This window comes from Cyprinus carpio, chromosome B14 (assembly GCF_018340385.1).
Source record: "Cyprinus carpio isolate SPL01 chromosome B14, ASM1834038v1, whole genome shotgun sequence".
Lineage (NCBI taxonomy): Eukaryota > Metazoa > Chordata > Actinopteri > Cypriniformes > Cyprinidae > Cyprinus > Cyprinus carpio.
Window position 1 is genome coordinate 7,912,581 of NC_056610.1, and position 16,804 is coordinate 7,929,384.

Here is a 16,804-nt window from a genome sequence, read left to right on the forward strand (position 1 = left end):
ACTGTTTTTGTAATAAGCTTGGCTTTAGTTTTGGAATCACATACACTAAAGATTTATTCACAAATAAGATCAAAAAACTAAACTAAATAGGAGGAATTTTGCTATCATTTGAAATGTCCTTCATTTTAAACATAAGGATCTCACGCACAGTAATCTTAAAAACATAGTCTTAAATAATATCAAAACAACAAACATTTATACAAGGTAATTATTGGTTGAAGTTTCTTTTGAGTACAAACATAAGTTGTTTTCTTGCATGCAAATGAAACACACATTGTAACAAGTTAGGCCGGATTGCTTTCCACTGAAAAAAAATCCACTTTTCTACCTGCACCATGTTTTCAGTGAGAACTTTCTCATTGACCTCCAGGATGACATTCTTCATCTCTTCATAAGGCATCCTGTTTGAACCCAAGAATATAGCTGCAACACACACACACACACACACACACACACACACACACACACACAACACACCCACACACACACACACACACACACACACACCACACACACACAAACACACACACAGAGTTTTGAGTAAACAACACTATAAATTACAGTGTTAAACTAGTGAGATATTTCACATCTGAATGAAGATTCATGCTCAGCTGTTACTCACAGAGATTCTGGGATGTTTTGGAGTCGAGCACCTTCAGCTCCTTTACCTTCTTCTTCTGGGTGTTTTTCTTATCCTCAGATGCCTCTTGATCCTTCTTACCTAGAAAAAGACAGAAAGAAAGAGAGAGGGTAAATACTCTGGAATATTTGAGACATCAATTTTGGGTTCAAAAATGTCCTGAAAATGATGTTTCTTGAAGGCTGGACATATCTCTCTCCCATATACACTTCATAGAGAGTAAATGAGTTGCTATGACGCATCAACAATAGTTAAATCAACATCCTATTTTATAGATTAGATATACTTGTACCTATTAATAACAAAAAAAAACAAATACAATCTATTTCTATTGTTTATTTGTATTTTTACTTCTTTATTTCTTATTTTCTTTATAAAAAATTCATGTGTCACACCAAAGTGGTGTTATTTAAGTATTATTTCTATCCTTTTATTATGACATTTAATATTTGTGATCACATTTGATTTAAGTTAATTTTAATTTTTGTTTTAACAATTTGATGTGCTTTTGCCAATTTTATTAGTTTTTTATATTTCTATTTAGCTTGAGTTTTAGTACTAAAGTAAACTTATTTGAGTTGCAAGGGTGACATTTCTAATTTTAGATTTTTTTACTTATTCATATTTAATTTTATTTCAGCACTGTTTTTAATATCAGACTATGATTTTTAATAGTTAGAAATAGAAAATATTATATTTTTATTATTATCTATTATTTATTTGTATTTTTTTTACTTTTTTATTTCTTATTTTCTTTATTTTTCATTTAATAATTATACTTCATTAATCAAATTTCATTTCAGTTCTATTTTTTATGACAGAAAACAATTTTTAACAGTTACAATATCAACACTACATCAAAGCACTATTTAAGTGAAATACAAAAAAATAAACAAATAAAAAACTTTTTATTAATTTAAAAAAGGTCATGCACATGTTATTTGTACTGGACATAATAGTTTGTACAAAAAATAATTTTATGGCTCAAAATAATGATAATTATTATAACAAATAGCATAGGGAAGTATCTAATATAGAAAAGAAAAGGATCTCTGTACACACACAGACACATAAAAATGAGTGTGCTGGCATTTCTGATCTAAAGACAGACTGTGAGGAGCAGGAGGAGGTCAGAGGTCATGGGTCAGGACTCAGGGCGAGAGTCAAACGCCCAGCAGCTTTAATGAAACGTGAAGACTGGAGTTCACACTACTGACAAGTCTCCAGAGAAACCCCACGGACACACACAGCATCAGATGACCATCAGCTCGTGTGATAATCACTAAAAGTGTGTGTGTGTGTGTGTGTGTGTGTGTAATAATCACTGAAACACACAATCAATATCAGATAAACATCCTCATCTCTATCTGCAGTCTGGCCTTTAATTATCTTCCATCCTCTCACGCTCATGTCCACGTCTGTCTTTTATTCTTTCTCTTGTCTCTTTGAATAGTTTCTCTCCTCCATTTTCAGGCTCCTTTCAAACGGATTTTTTTCTCTCTCTACCTCATTTTCGAGCAGTACATTTGTGTCTGGCATCTCTCTCTCTGTGTGTGTGTATTGAGTTACAGCAGCATATGGAGCCGCTCAAGAGAGTGAGTAGCTCTGGATTACATTACACACACACACACTTTCAATTTTACACATTAGGTCTTAAAGAATGGCTGCTCATGTTCACTTATGTAAGACACACGTGTACATGCATCAAACTCTAAATGAGATAATATTTACCTGATTTATGAATCATCAGAAAGTATAGCTAAATAAATCCTAAAACAATTAATGAATCCAAAAAGTAAAGCTAATGTAGTTTTTTCTGATCTTCTCTGACAGCACAGCATAACACTAACACATAAATTAAAAATAATATCTTCTCTGACAGCACAGCAGAGCCCTGACACTAAAAGTACAATGTGACTTTAGATCCTCAAAGATCCTTAAGCTTCTTACACCGTTTCATATGAATCTATAATTGGACAATAATAACTATGCGTACAGTGGTAATGCAATGGCCTCTTTTTAATGGTCCTGATATTTTTATATTATTTCTTATTTTCTCTTTTCTCTTATTATTTTTTTTACATTTTACATACTTTTTACATTTTTATTAGGCCTTTTCATTTAGCTTTAATAAATTATTTCAGTTAAGGCTTAGTTTTAATTATTTATTTATTTATTTTAATCCATAAGGCTAAATCCATACATTTAACATTTAATTACCCAAATCCAATTACCTCCTCTTTATTCTATTTTGTTAGATGTTGATAAAATTTGATAAAATAAATTTATGTTACCTTTATAAATCAGAATTACAAAGAAAACAGGGTTGACAACATCAAAAAAGGAAATTATTATTCAGAATGTGTACATCCATTTTAAATTGATTCTTAATACTAAATACTCAGGTTTTTTGCATTTTTTATATTTTATTAGAAAATCCCCATTATGTAAAGCACTTTGAATTACCATTGTATATGATGCGGTATGTGCTTCTGCTATATGAATAAACTTGCCTTCCTTACTATGCATGATTCTTACTTAAAGAAACTTAAATTAAAACATCTTGAATTTGTGACTCTTGCTTTGCTTATCTATGGCCACATTATGGCCTGAAATCGCATTCAGTGGGTGATTGATTCTGCGCTCAGCCAGAGAACACACACACACACACACACACACACACACACACACACACACACACACACAACACACACCACACCATATGACATCTGCTACTCACTGCCTGTGATTCATAAAAGGGATCTGTGTTGCAAAATGGCTGCTGGTCTTCTCTCTCTCTCTATCTCTCACAAACACACACACCACACACAACACACACACAAGCACCGAGATGAGATACCAAAACCTCAATTTATGAACCGCCAATGGTGCCTCTGCAGGTCACAATGAGAACTGCAGCACAACTCCAGCACATCTGTGTTAAATATTAAACATTACATTTAAGAGTGCGTGTGTGAGATTGCACAATCACAAGCTATCAAAACACATGCTCTTTAATCTTATTGTTTCTGGAGTGTTTTGTTGAAAAGCTCCTGCTGCCCTTTGCCGTTGTATTTTCTGTATTGCCTGAAGTCTATTCATTCATTCAGGCTTTTATCTTCCTCTCATGGAATCCATAGTCTCCGTACACAGCTGCTTCACAAAGAGCTCCAACACACACCTTGCCATTCAGGGACATATCATTTATCATGTGTTGCTTTTTTTTCTCCATAAAAACAAAATATGGACTACAGACAAAAACCCACAACATACAAGAGAATTTTTAGCACTAAAAAACACCCGTAAAAATATACAGTATTCTATATGATAAATATGGTAACATATCTTAATATACTGCATTATATTGTATATTATAGGTGTATATACTCACCAAATGACAAAATATCTAAAACGTTTTTAAAGGGAGGATTAGTTATATTCAGCTCACTTCTTGGGACAAACTATAAATACTTTAAACCAGTAACACACCACAGCACACACACACACACACACACATTATTTCTGTAAGTGTCCAGCTGTTTTTCATTTGTGTGTCCTGTCTCTTGTCGGCCCTTGTCTGTCTTACACGAAAATCATTGTGTTTCTGCGTATATTAGTTTCGCATAAACCACAACCATCAGTGTCTGCTGTTTCTGGAACTCCTGATCTCACTTAAAACACAGACACACATACACCTACACACACCACACACACACACACACACACACACAGCCCTCTCTTCTTTTCCCATACAAGGCAAGAGTTTATGCGAGTGGAAGGTCACAGCGAGAGAGACAGACAGACACGTCCAGCATGTTTAAAGTGAATGCGAGTGAACTCCAGATCATCAGCAAACCCGTTACACCAAGCTCAATGCAATCCTCTCGCACAGAGAGAAACTTTGTTCTTTCCTCTGGCTCTTTTTGTCATTAGAGTATTTGTAGTTTAAAAAGTGTAGTGATGACAGCGTCCTTTGTTCAGTGTAGTTTAGGTGGTGGACGCGCCAGCGCCCTCGCTAGTGGGGACAAACTAACACACTGCAGCACAAACTTACATTTATTTCAAAACACTAAACTTTACCTCAGAGAGTTTGCTTTTGAAATCTGTAGTAAAGTTTATGCTAAACACTCGAAACAAAAACATTAAATACAAAAAACATAGTTAAAATACAGATTTAAATTGAATATATCTGTCTTGGTGTGTCGTCTTGGTGTAATTTCTTATATTTTACTGAAGCTTTTCAGATTATTATTATATATGATATATATTATGGTCTATATTATATTTCTATATATATAACCTCTCCTTTGTGAATTTATTTGTCCAGTAGCTAGGATAGTGAAGAATCTGTTACTTTTAAAATGCAAAAAATAAGCTCTATTTGCCAACATTCCGAGAATGTCTTAATTGAAACAGCTAAGTGTTTCATTTACAGAGGCATTTTTAAAACACACGCCGCAGGCACATTGGCCACACAAAGTCTTCAAGGAAAGAATGTTTCGGTTCTCTTGAGAAAATCAGGGAATGTACTTTGTCATAGCAAGTACCAGTACATACACCCTCACGGAAGACTTCAGTAATCTAATAGAAAATGAACTTGCGGCCTGCAGGGAAATGTAGGGAGTTCGACACAAAGAAAGAACGGAGAAAGAAGAGGGACAGATGCTGGAGAGCAGCACAGGAAAGAGGAGCAGGTGGTCGTTGTTGTGGGCTTTAAGTATGTAAAACACAGCAGCAGCTGATGAGAGACGTCCGTCCCTTTAAACTTTTAAATGTGTCATGAGTGTGTGTGTGTGTTTCTGGGATGTTTCCAGGCTCTGGTTGCGGAGGGTAACCTTCGAGCTGAAAGGGGCCCTTCATCTGTTTTTTGTGTGGAAAGAGAGGAATGAAGAGCGGAAGAGAATGAGGGGGAGCGGAGGGGTGACTCAGTGCCAGATGGCAGGGTGGATGTGTGATGGGGGCTGGGGTGGACCCACAGGAAATATGGGAGGGTCAGACACAGGGGGATGGACTGTGGGCGGGGTTTCGAGTGTGCTCACTTGCCGCACCCTGGTTGCATGAACAGTGGCAACAGCGCCGGTAAAAAATAATAAGAAGAGATATTATTACATATTGGCAATAAAGAAACACACCAAAATAGTGCAAAATCAAAAAAAAAAAAAAAAAGGGTTATATTTAAAAAAATCCAGTTGCCTTTAATGTGTCCAATGCATTTTGAATACAGTATAAGATAATAGTGAATCAGATATTTTTTTTGGGATTATTTAAAACTAACTGTAAATTACAATAATGAAAAAAAAAGTAAGAATTTGGTTAATGTCATTGTCTTATAAAAACAAAACCAAAAAGCAAGTAGACAAACATTTACAAAAAAAGTTTAATAAACATCATACACAACGCCGGTACCATGTTTTTTTGTCATACTCTATAAACAAGGGGTATAGACCATGTAAAATACTAATCGATAGATAGCATGTAAGATGTTAATAAATAGATATAGAAAAGAGGTAAAAAAAATATAAAGGAAATATAAACAAAAAAAAACAAATAAAAAAAAATAAGAAGGGGGGTTTAAAAAGGGGATTATTAAAGAGATTAATATTCTGCGATAGAAACATAAGTAAATATTATATTATATTAAACAAAAATGCCAAAACAACACTCAATTGTCAGTAAAACATGCTCATCTTGTACAGTTTACACACACAAATAGTGAAAAAAATGTTTAATAATATGGTAAAAAAAGATATTAATAAGAATATCATATATTATGGTATAATTGTATTGAAAAATTTTGTTTAATTATTTAATAAAATACAACACTAACTCACAGTCAACGTCAGTTACTATTGTTCATCTTGTACAGTTTACAGGTAAAAAAGACGAGAAATCATTGTTCTAAAGATAGTTTAAAATAATTAGGTTTATATTTAAAGTTCATTTTATTTAGAATCTATTTTTCCAAATCAACAACATCAATATTTCACATTAAAATGATATTGGTGTATAAAGGAAAAGCATATATTAGGTGTTTATTTGTATTTTGTATGTCTGACTGTTATTGCTATTTGGGGTGTCCTACTGCCCATCTATTGGAGCAACTGTGAACGCGCCCATTTCACTTCTAAAAGCATTTTAGACGATTGTTATGTACAGAAAATTAAAAACTGACAAGAGTTACCAATGGAAAAAAGTCTTCTCACACACAGACCAGATTTTCCTCACACACAGACGACTCGTTTATTTCAATTAAAGTGTGTAATTTACTTTCAACACTCTTCAAAAGGACTGGAGAGTAAGTGTGATTAAGTTGTTTTTGGCATAGAAATTTTAATGGCGTTTTCTTGACTGTGAACATTGTGCACTAAGTGACCTTCAGGAGAGAAAGATGTGGTGTGTGTGGTGTGTGTGTGTGTGTGGTGTGTGTGTGTGTTGAGTGTGGTGTGTGGTGTGATGTGTGTGTGTGGTCTCCTTGGTGCCTTCTGGCCATGAAGGTCTGTAGCAGTGACGAACAAACACTAAGTACGGTACCGGATTTACTGATCAGACCGTCAAAACAGCACAAAAACACACAACACACAACCCACCTTCCGCTGGGTGGTTGAACACATCATCATATTTGACACTCCCAGGAATGGGGTGTGGAGTAGATTAAGAACGCCACCACACCGGATCACACCCACACTACACAGAGAGTAATGATTTTAGAATCAATTGCGTGCCATCATGGTCACCACACAGACCCACGTCATAGATTTGACTTTACAGCAGGGATTACCCAGCAACTTATGTCGTACAACACGCACACACACACAGACACACACGTTTAATAAGTGAAACTGGTCTATGACTCAGTCAATCTGTCCCTCCTTCACAGCTCAGAGTCCAGGGAGCCGTGCAGGATACAACACACACACACACGTACACACACACACACACACACACACACACACACACACACACCACACACCCACACCACACTCGCTGGATGTGTGAGGATGTAATTAATTAAGATGCTGAGGAGATTGTGTTTGATTCGTGCTGGCACACCAAATTTCTGAAGGTCACACACACAGGCCGGAACAAAACACACGATCCACATTCGTTAGCAAACACAAACACACATTTGCAATAAACAATTAAACACACAGCACAACTCAAGGGAATCAATAACCCATCTATCTAACAGGATTTAGTTTGGTCAGTGTGGAATGCAGCAGATACGAGAGATATGCAAGCGTGTGTGTGTGTTAAATAGATCAGTGTGTATTTCCAACATGTAATTACACCACACTGACGAGGTCTCTTAAAAAATAGCATACTGTTTGACAATTTACACTTCATCAATGTTCACTGGTGTGTGTGTAAATGTACATTTAGTTTCTAGTGTTGATGCTTGAGTGTTGAAAGAGTTCCAGTTGCGACTCTAGTGATTGTGTGCTGTTGTGAAAGTTAATGGGCAATGAGTCTAATAGATGTAATTCGGTTTTAATAATAAAAGGAAAAGGAAGATCAAGAATTAAAGGCTAGGCACACGTCTTTTTATGTTCAATTCTTGTCGATTAACAATCGAGTTAACTATCCACTTTTGTCTCAATAAACTCTGAACTTGCTGCTTATTAATAGTTCTCAAGGTAATGTTATAGTTAGGATGTAGGGATGTGTAGATCTACGGTTCATTGCAGAATATGTGCTTTATAAGTAGATTATTAAATAATGGCTGATATGTTAATAATATGTGGCAATGCTAACAACGCAATCAACTAGTTAGATACTCGGTCTTCGAGAATGGTTCCCTCTACTAAAGTGTGACATAAAGCACTTACTGTATATATATTTACTTAAAAGATATGAAGAAAGTTATCGGTTTTTTTGTTTTTGGCATGCCGATGTGACCAAGCATTCAGCGAATCATCAGATTTATGGAATATAGTGACCCTGACATAGAATTGGAAGTAACAATTAAATTGATAGTAAACTTAATGTTAATGCATGGTTACTAATACTTATTTTGGAAATCTCTCCATTAACATTAAAAAAATACAGTAGTCAAAGCAATAATAGTCTAAAAATTATTACTATATATTATTATTATAGTATTCAAAATAAACTGATTTTCTACATTAATATATTGAAAAATTAAATTTACTCCTGTGAGCAAAGCTGAATTTTCAGCATCATTACTCCAGTCACATGATCCTTCAGAAATCACTAATATTCTGATATGATGTTAAAGAAACATTTCTGATTATTATCAATGCTGAAAACTGTTTTGTCATTTCATATTTTTGTTGAAACTGTGGTACATTTTATTTTTTAGAATTCTTTGATGAACAGAGTTCAAAAGACACATCATTAGTTTGAAGGAAGATAGAAATCTTTGTATAAATTATAAAAGTGTAAGAAAAATAAAAAGTTTGCATAAAATTCTAATATATATATATATTTTTAAATAAAAGAGAAGAAATTGTAGAGTTTAAATTTAAGTTGGGGCTCAGTTGTAACTATACCCATCTATGTAGATACAAAAGGGATCAACTTAGTTTTTAAGCATAAGTCACGAGGTAGATTTTTATGTCCTTAGAAAAAATTTTAATTGTATTTGGAATGTATTGTGTGAAAGAAACCGATCTGTTTCCGTAAAAAGTGTTTAATTTAAAATATAGAAGGATAAAAAAAAAAAAAACCCTAAAAAAAACAGCGAATGAACATAAGGAAAACGTCGGACGTCAAAAACGTATGTTTGCACTGAACCAGCATGTTTGGTGGTACCATTACACACTGTAATGTGCGCTACACACACACAGACACACATCCACACACACACACACACACAGCACACACACACACCACACACAACACACACACAACAGGAGGCATCTTCCAGACTCATTTATGTTGGGTTGTTTGTTCTCTATTCTATGACTTGGGCAAGACGTAGAGGCATCTGATCCAAACATGAAACGCCAACAAACACACACACACCACACACGCTCACACACACACACACCACTGTATCCAATCCCAAAGAGGGAACCAGCTCAGGGTTCGCCCTACAGAAAACACACAACAAAATGGATTCTGCTTCTCTTCTTGCTCACATACATTCAAATGTCACTTCAAGGAAGGAACTTTACAGTGTGTGTGCAAGGAGCGATGGAGGTGCAAGATTTTCACACTGAGACGACCAAAAACGTCTTGTCTTAACGAGACAGTCACATAAAAATCAGGAATGCCGTATACCGAGTTCCGTTTTTCCGAAAACACAAACTAAGGATAATTTCTCCGAATGTGCCTGCCGCATTTTTCCATATAACATTTTGGAAATAAAGATGATGATTTATTCTTTACTTTCTCAGGTCATCTGTCTCTTTAAAGAAATCACACGTCACTGTGTGTGTTGAGTTTCTGCCGGTCATAAAAGTCACAGACAGTCTTATTTGTGATGTTCGTCTCTAGAGGACATCACTCAAACACAGCCCGCATGCCGTCAGCCATCTCCGAAGGGTTCTACGCTGTATGGTTTGGTTTGTGTTGAGCCTCTTCTGTACTGGAGTTCACAGTCGGCCCAACCAATTAAAGGACACCAGCGCCGCAGACCACTCACACAACCTTAAGAAGCACATTATCTCTTATCTGTCTTTCTCTGTCCATCATCGAGGGTATCTGGCCCTACTTCACTGGCCATTAAACAGGATCAGAACATCCCGATTCTACTAGAGAGAAAAGAAAGCAGGAAAGAGCGGTTCTATGGGCTTAAAATGACCGTCACACACATCCGAGCTGTCATATGATGGATTGAAAGGCTATTTCAGGCCAAAATGCGTCATCATTATTTCACTACTTTCATGTCGTTTCAGTTCCATTTGCCTTGTATTATATGGAACCCAAAATGATGTTTGAACTGATGTATCCTGTGTGATTTTTTAAAAGAGAATATTTATGTGGACTACTTTTATTGTACATTTTTATTCTGTAAAACGAGACACCAGTACTCTTCAAGAAAGTTTATGCATTTGGACGAGAAAATTTAATATTTTTTAATAGAAGTCTGTTTTGCGTCAGTTTTGCTTAGAAACTGCTAGCTGAAATAGTAGTAGCACGACAATGCTAGCAACAGCAAGTGTCAGGGGGTTGATTCTCTTATACCTAAAATGCAGTAAAAATTCAAATGCAACACCAAACTGAGGTTACCTCTTCAGCCAGAAAACATGGGAACTAGTGTGTGTGTGTGTGTGTGTGTGTGTGTGTGTGTGTGTTTGTGTGTGTGTGTGTGTGATGATAGCTGTAGGTTTAATTGTGCCCCTGTCGGAACTCATTGAAGTGGAAAACCAACCCAGCAAGATTTATGACCAGGCCAAGCCAGGGGTGTGTAGGAAAAAACATCATGCATTGGCATGCATGCAGTACAACGTGTCATAAACACACATCCATGCCCACTCTAGAAAGCAATGGAGGGACGCAGCCAAAATTGAGTTAAACTGACATGGTATTCCCGTTTAATCCAAATCACAAATCCGTCAAATCTGAAATATGTCAATCAGATAACTCTAAACCCAGCAGGAAAACGCCGCTGGGTCCCGCTCATGTATGTGTGTGCAAAAGGTGTTTTAGGATGGTTAATCTGCTCAATTATAGTTCATGGTTAAAGAGACAGCTGTTATTTTCCTAAGAATATACAGGGAAAATCAATGATGAATGTAAAACACACCACTATGCTCACATACACACCTAGAATCAATGTGAGATCCTCTTTCCAGGATTAGATACTTACAAATACGCTTAAACAGAAGACAAACACATTTATTACAAGAAATGCTAGCAAAAATGATCATTATATACTCATATAGTATTGACAATTAATATAACAATATACGGTATCTTACACCTTTTTTTCCCCCCCATTTAAATTATAACTGGGTTTGATTAGATGTAAAAAAATTTCTTGAAGAGCAATTGCTGTTTGATAATGGTGAAGAATAAAATATCTTAATTTATTTGTTATTTATAAATAATTATATACATAATTTAATATAAAAAATTATATAATATGAAACATTAAATGATTTTTAACGCAATATATTAATATGTACATAATGAATTTATAGTTTTATTAGTTGTTTATTTTTCTTTATTTTTATCAGGCTTAAAGTTATCGATTAACTAAAACAAAAAAAAATTAAAACTTCAAACTGATTAAAAAAAAAAACTTACTTTAAAAACTGTTTACAGCAAGTGAGATATACGTTAACTTAAAAATAAAATATTTAACTGGAAACTTATTTTTTTCAGCAAGTTGGCGAGGCAGCATTTCTCATTTTTTCATTTAGTTTAAGGTTGAAGTACTAAAATAAGACTAAAATTTATAAAGATAAGAAATATATATATAATTTTTTAAAAAGCGATAACTAATAAAATGACAAAAACATAAACTTAACTACAGATGAAGAGTGTTTGCTTGTTTTTTGGATCTGTTGTGTTGTCGGAAAATTAAATCTAAGTTTAATAATATTAATAAAAATTATAATAGTATATCCTTGTATAAAAATAAGAAATTAATTTCTATTAAAACGACTCATGAAGAACTTTATGGCTAAAAACAGTAAACAATTATAAATAAGATTCTGTGTACTGTAGTACTTTTAGTAACCTTCTCAGACAAAATAAACTCCAAAATTATATAATCTTAAATGGCGTAAGCTAGGACTGGATGAATTGAATTAATAACAAAACAAAAATAATAATAATTCCAAAAAAAAATAAATGCTATCCTGATCCAATCTGGTTCGCTGTATGGTTCTTACTCTTGTCTTTTAAAGCAAAGACCACAAGTGGTTAAGAACGCAAACACCGAATGAGACTGTGTGTGAGATTCTGACCCTATTATGAGCACACACTGACTCCTGATACTGTGCTGAAGGTGTGTGAACTACAGCTGTGCACCTCATGCTGTCCCCGCTGAGACTCGTCACGCATGTGTGTTGAAGGCGCACAACTATCACACACACACGGTCAGAGCGCCTGTCAATCTTCACTCACCCCGCTGTAAAGAGAATCAGCGAGAAACTGACCGGCTTTTATAAAAACTTTAAACCTGCACGCGAACGCACTCTAAACACAAACACCACAGCACGGATAGCAGTCAAAACGCCTGAGAGCTACAAGATGGAAAGAGATGAAGCAGACACACATAAAAAAAACACAGAGAGCAAATCACATCACACCCACACACACACACACACACACTAGAGTGAAGAGATCTACAAGTAATGACTCTGATCTGCACAGGTGTTCTCTCAATCGGGTGTGTTCTCACTTGGATTCAGGGGTCTGAGAGCGACACACACGCGTTTGACTTAAAGGTGAATGCTTCAAACGAACTTGAACGCCTTCAAACTTTAGAATCGTGCAATTTCATTTTTATATATATCTTTTAACAAAGACATAGTGACACTTGTAATGAAGCTGACAGAACAAGGAGGGATGGGATTATGAAGAATGTTATAAATATATACATTACTGTTCAAAAAGGTTGTTTGGATTTTTTAAAAAGTAAATAATAGTTTTATTCAGCAAGGATGATTTAATTTATTAAACGTGCCAAAGACACTTAAAACATGGACCAATCCCCCCTTCAAGGATCATTTCAAATATAATGCTGTTCTTTCAAACCTTCCAGTCATCAAAGATATCTTTCAAAACTAAATGGATCAGTTTCCCTAAAAGTATGAGCGCAGCCACTAATCTGTTTTAAACATTGCTAATTTAATAGAAGATGTTTCTTGAGCATGCAGCAGTGTCAGCAATTCGCCATGCTTTATGAAAGGATCATTGTGACAAACTGAAGACTGATGGAAGTGATGCTGACAAAGATCTTAGCTTTATAGCACAGGGAATTAAATAATCCATTTCCACATATATTATTTTTTATAGAAACACGTTTATTTAAAAATTGTAATAATATTTTACAAATCAATATATTTGGTGAGCTCAGGAGCTCTTCCTTCAAAATCATTTTAAAGAGAAAAAAAGAGATCTCACCTAAACCCCATAACTGTTTTTGAACCAGTATTATATATGGTAATACAATACATAAATATATTTTTATACATTTTATTTGATTTTTGTAATAATTTGAATATAGTTAACCACTTATCATAAATATCTATAATTATTAATATACTATAACATTAGATTTGGACTGAAAATGATCAAACCAGAGAAATGGATTAAAATGGAATAATATGTGAACTAATAAAAGCTTGGTTAGGCCCCACCACAGTGAAATTCACCTTGGTCCATAAGTCGCCACTCAATCTATGAGATTCATATTAAGAATGTTTCTCTGAACTGGACTGTGGATCGATTACAATTGTGCAGCATTTTCTACTCTATGTTTTTGGTTATTAGTTTTGGTTAAATTCCAGGAGTTTGAGTTCTAGCTCTCTTCGAAGAAAAAACAGAGCTTAGTAATCGCTTTCTCTCTCCTCTCTCTCTCTCTCTTCTGAGTTCTGGATGAAGAGGAAGGGACACTTGAGTAAGAGTGTATAAGGGATGCATTGGTATGTTATTAAGAGTCATCTCATTCGTGGTTCTAACGAGGTCAATCAAATGCGGTCACAGACAGGGGCGGCGCTAGTCTTTCCCAAGAGGGACAACACACACACACACACACACACAACAAAAAACACAACACCAGCACAAAACCCCCCCCACCCCCCCCCACCCCCCCCCCCGCCCCCCACCCCCCCCCCCCCCAACCCAAATACCCCCCCCCCCCCCCCCCAACCCCCCCAGGAGAGCACCCCACCCCCCCCCCCCACACCCCCCCCCCCCCCCCCCCCCAGCACCCCACCCACCACCCCCCCCCCACCCCACCCCACCCCCGCCCCCACCCCCCCCCCCCCCCCCCCCACCCCCCCCCACCCCCCGCCCAACCCCCACCTCTAGCTGTCTGTGGGGTTGAGTTTTTCTCGTCGTTTGTTTCACCTCAGTGTTTCTCATAATATTTTTGTTGTTATGGCTTAAGTTGTGTGGGGTTTGTGGCCGTTGTTTTGTGTTTGTTGTTTGGTGGTTTGGGGGGTTTTGTTCTGTGTGCCACACGTGGTCAGCTGAAATGGTTTTGGTTTGGTTACCCACCTCCCAGCCCCACCACACCAACCAACCACCACCACCACAACCCACCCCCCCCCCAACAATCACCCACCCCCCCCACCAGTCCAAACCCCCACCCCAAACCCCCCCCCCCTCCACCCACCCCCTCTGGTTGGTTTTTTTGGTTTGGGGTTGTGGTGGAATGTTTGTTTGCTGTGCGGTTTGTTTGGTTTTTTTGGTGCCCGCAGTGTGCACAATTAAGACTGAATACTCAGTGGTACTTGGGCTGCCAAAACACAGCGATCTTGGTTCACCAGACGGAGAGAAAGACCATACTGTAGCACAACAACAGAGAGATAATCGAGGGATAAAAGATGCATAAATAAGGAAAGGAATGGAACTAGATGAACGCCTAAAAACAACGTAACAATCAGGAAAGAAATGCCATGAAACACAGCAAGAGCGAGCAAAGTAAAACAAACATAAACAAAAGAAAGCAAGAAGGAATAATGAAGAGAAATGACGAACAAACCCACACATTACGAAAGATGATGCTACATCTTACAAACATGCAAAATATCAAAGTATATACAAAAATCGTCACTTTTTTTATAGAAAATGTCAAACGGAAGAGAAAGACAGCTAGAAAACACAGTGGGAGGGATATAGGGAGGAAAAGGAGGGATAACACTAGACACACAGCTGATAGGAGTAATCCATTCGAACAAACACTGGGATGAGCGTTTACAACAGCACACAAATATAGATGATTACAATCAATCCCATCCTGCACTGGCCCTTCATATGACCTTCACACACACAACACAGACAGATAAATCCGCAATTACTCTATAGGTTTTCATGAGGTGGTTACGCTAACGACGGAGGAAATTCCAATGTAAACTGAAACACGGTGGAAAACAAAGGACAGACGGATGAGAGAGGAAGAGAGAGAGAGATGCTGGAGGTCTACGAAATCTTCATTTGAACTAGGATTGTCTGATAGACACAAGTGGATTATGAACACATAAACACACAAAGTAGCTGGATATTAATATAACAGGAGTATTTAAGGCGATATATACAAACACAGAAAGACTTGTAATAATCACCTATTTCTGTGTAGTGATAATATCATGTCAAAATGTGTCATGTTACATCAGACATGGACCTGGGCATTATCTCAGAAGCTACACTAAGAGTCTCCATCACTCTGACAGATGAGTGCAGTGTTCCACTTGACATTCCGAATTATAAAAAGACATCACGCATCATCAGAATCATAATTGATGTTCGCAAATATTTGGGTACTCAATTTTTTGCTTGATTACAGTTTACAAAACAGGTTGTCAATTGAATTTTTAATAAAAATGGAAATTTTAAAAAAAAAAAAAAAGTATATATATATAATATTATATTACAATAATCACATTAAATTTAAAGTATCCTGAAGTATAAATAAAAGAACTAAATAATACTTTTATTACATTACAATCAATTCAATTCAATTAAAGATAAAGAAATCACACAAATGCTTTATACAATTTTCAAATATATTAGGGTTTAAAAATCAGAATAACTGAATTAACCTTGCATTTAAATGAAGACACTGTAATATATTTTTTAAATACTTGAGCTTAAATACATTTGAGATTAAAAATAAATCAATACATTTGTTGCAAATTTACTATTTTAAGTATTATAAAAATGTGAATTGCACCACTTAATTAAAAGATAAACTAAATTAAAAAACAAATGTTTCACGTTGGAATTTCTTCAACGTATTTCAATTTAAAAAATGTAAATTAACATTAATGTGCTGGATAAGTTACCATTAATATAATCAACAGTGACTGTCCTAATGATTTCTGAACATAACCCACAGAAGGACAAACAGCAGTCAGTCCGCATTTCACAGCATCCATTCAAACAAGCTGTGACGATTGTACATGATGGTGGTGCGTCTGCATCACATGGGCATTTAGAAGAAATTGTTTCATTTGAGAACTCATTTCCAGAGTTTATTTTAGTGATTTTCCACACTCTTACACATGAAAACCAGCACTCTCG

General features: G+C 35.9%; 1 protein-coding gene across 1 annotated transcript in view; it reads right to left on the minus strand.

Annotated features, from left to right (window-relative positions):
- The window catches only part of LOC109076953 (protein diaphanous homolog 1-like), a 93,798-nt gene that overhangs the window by 19,176 nt on the left and 57,818 nt on the right, over positions 1–16,804 (minus strand). The window contains 2 exon segments of the mRNA XM_042737719.1: positions 329–423; positions 623–721. Of these exon segments, the coding sequence (XP_042593653.1) occupies positions 329–423; positions 623–721 (194 nt within the window).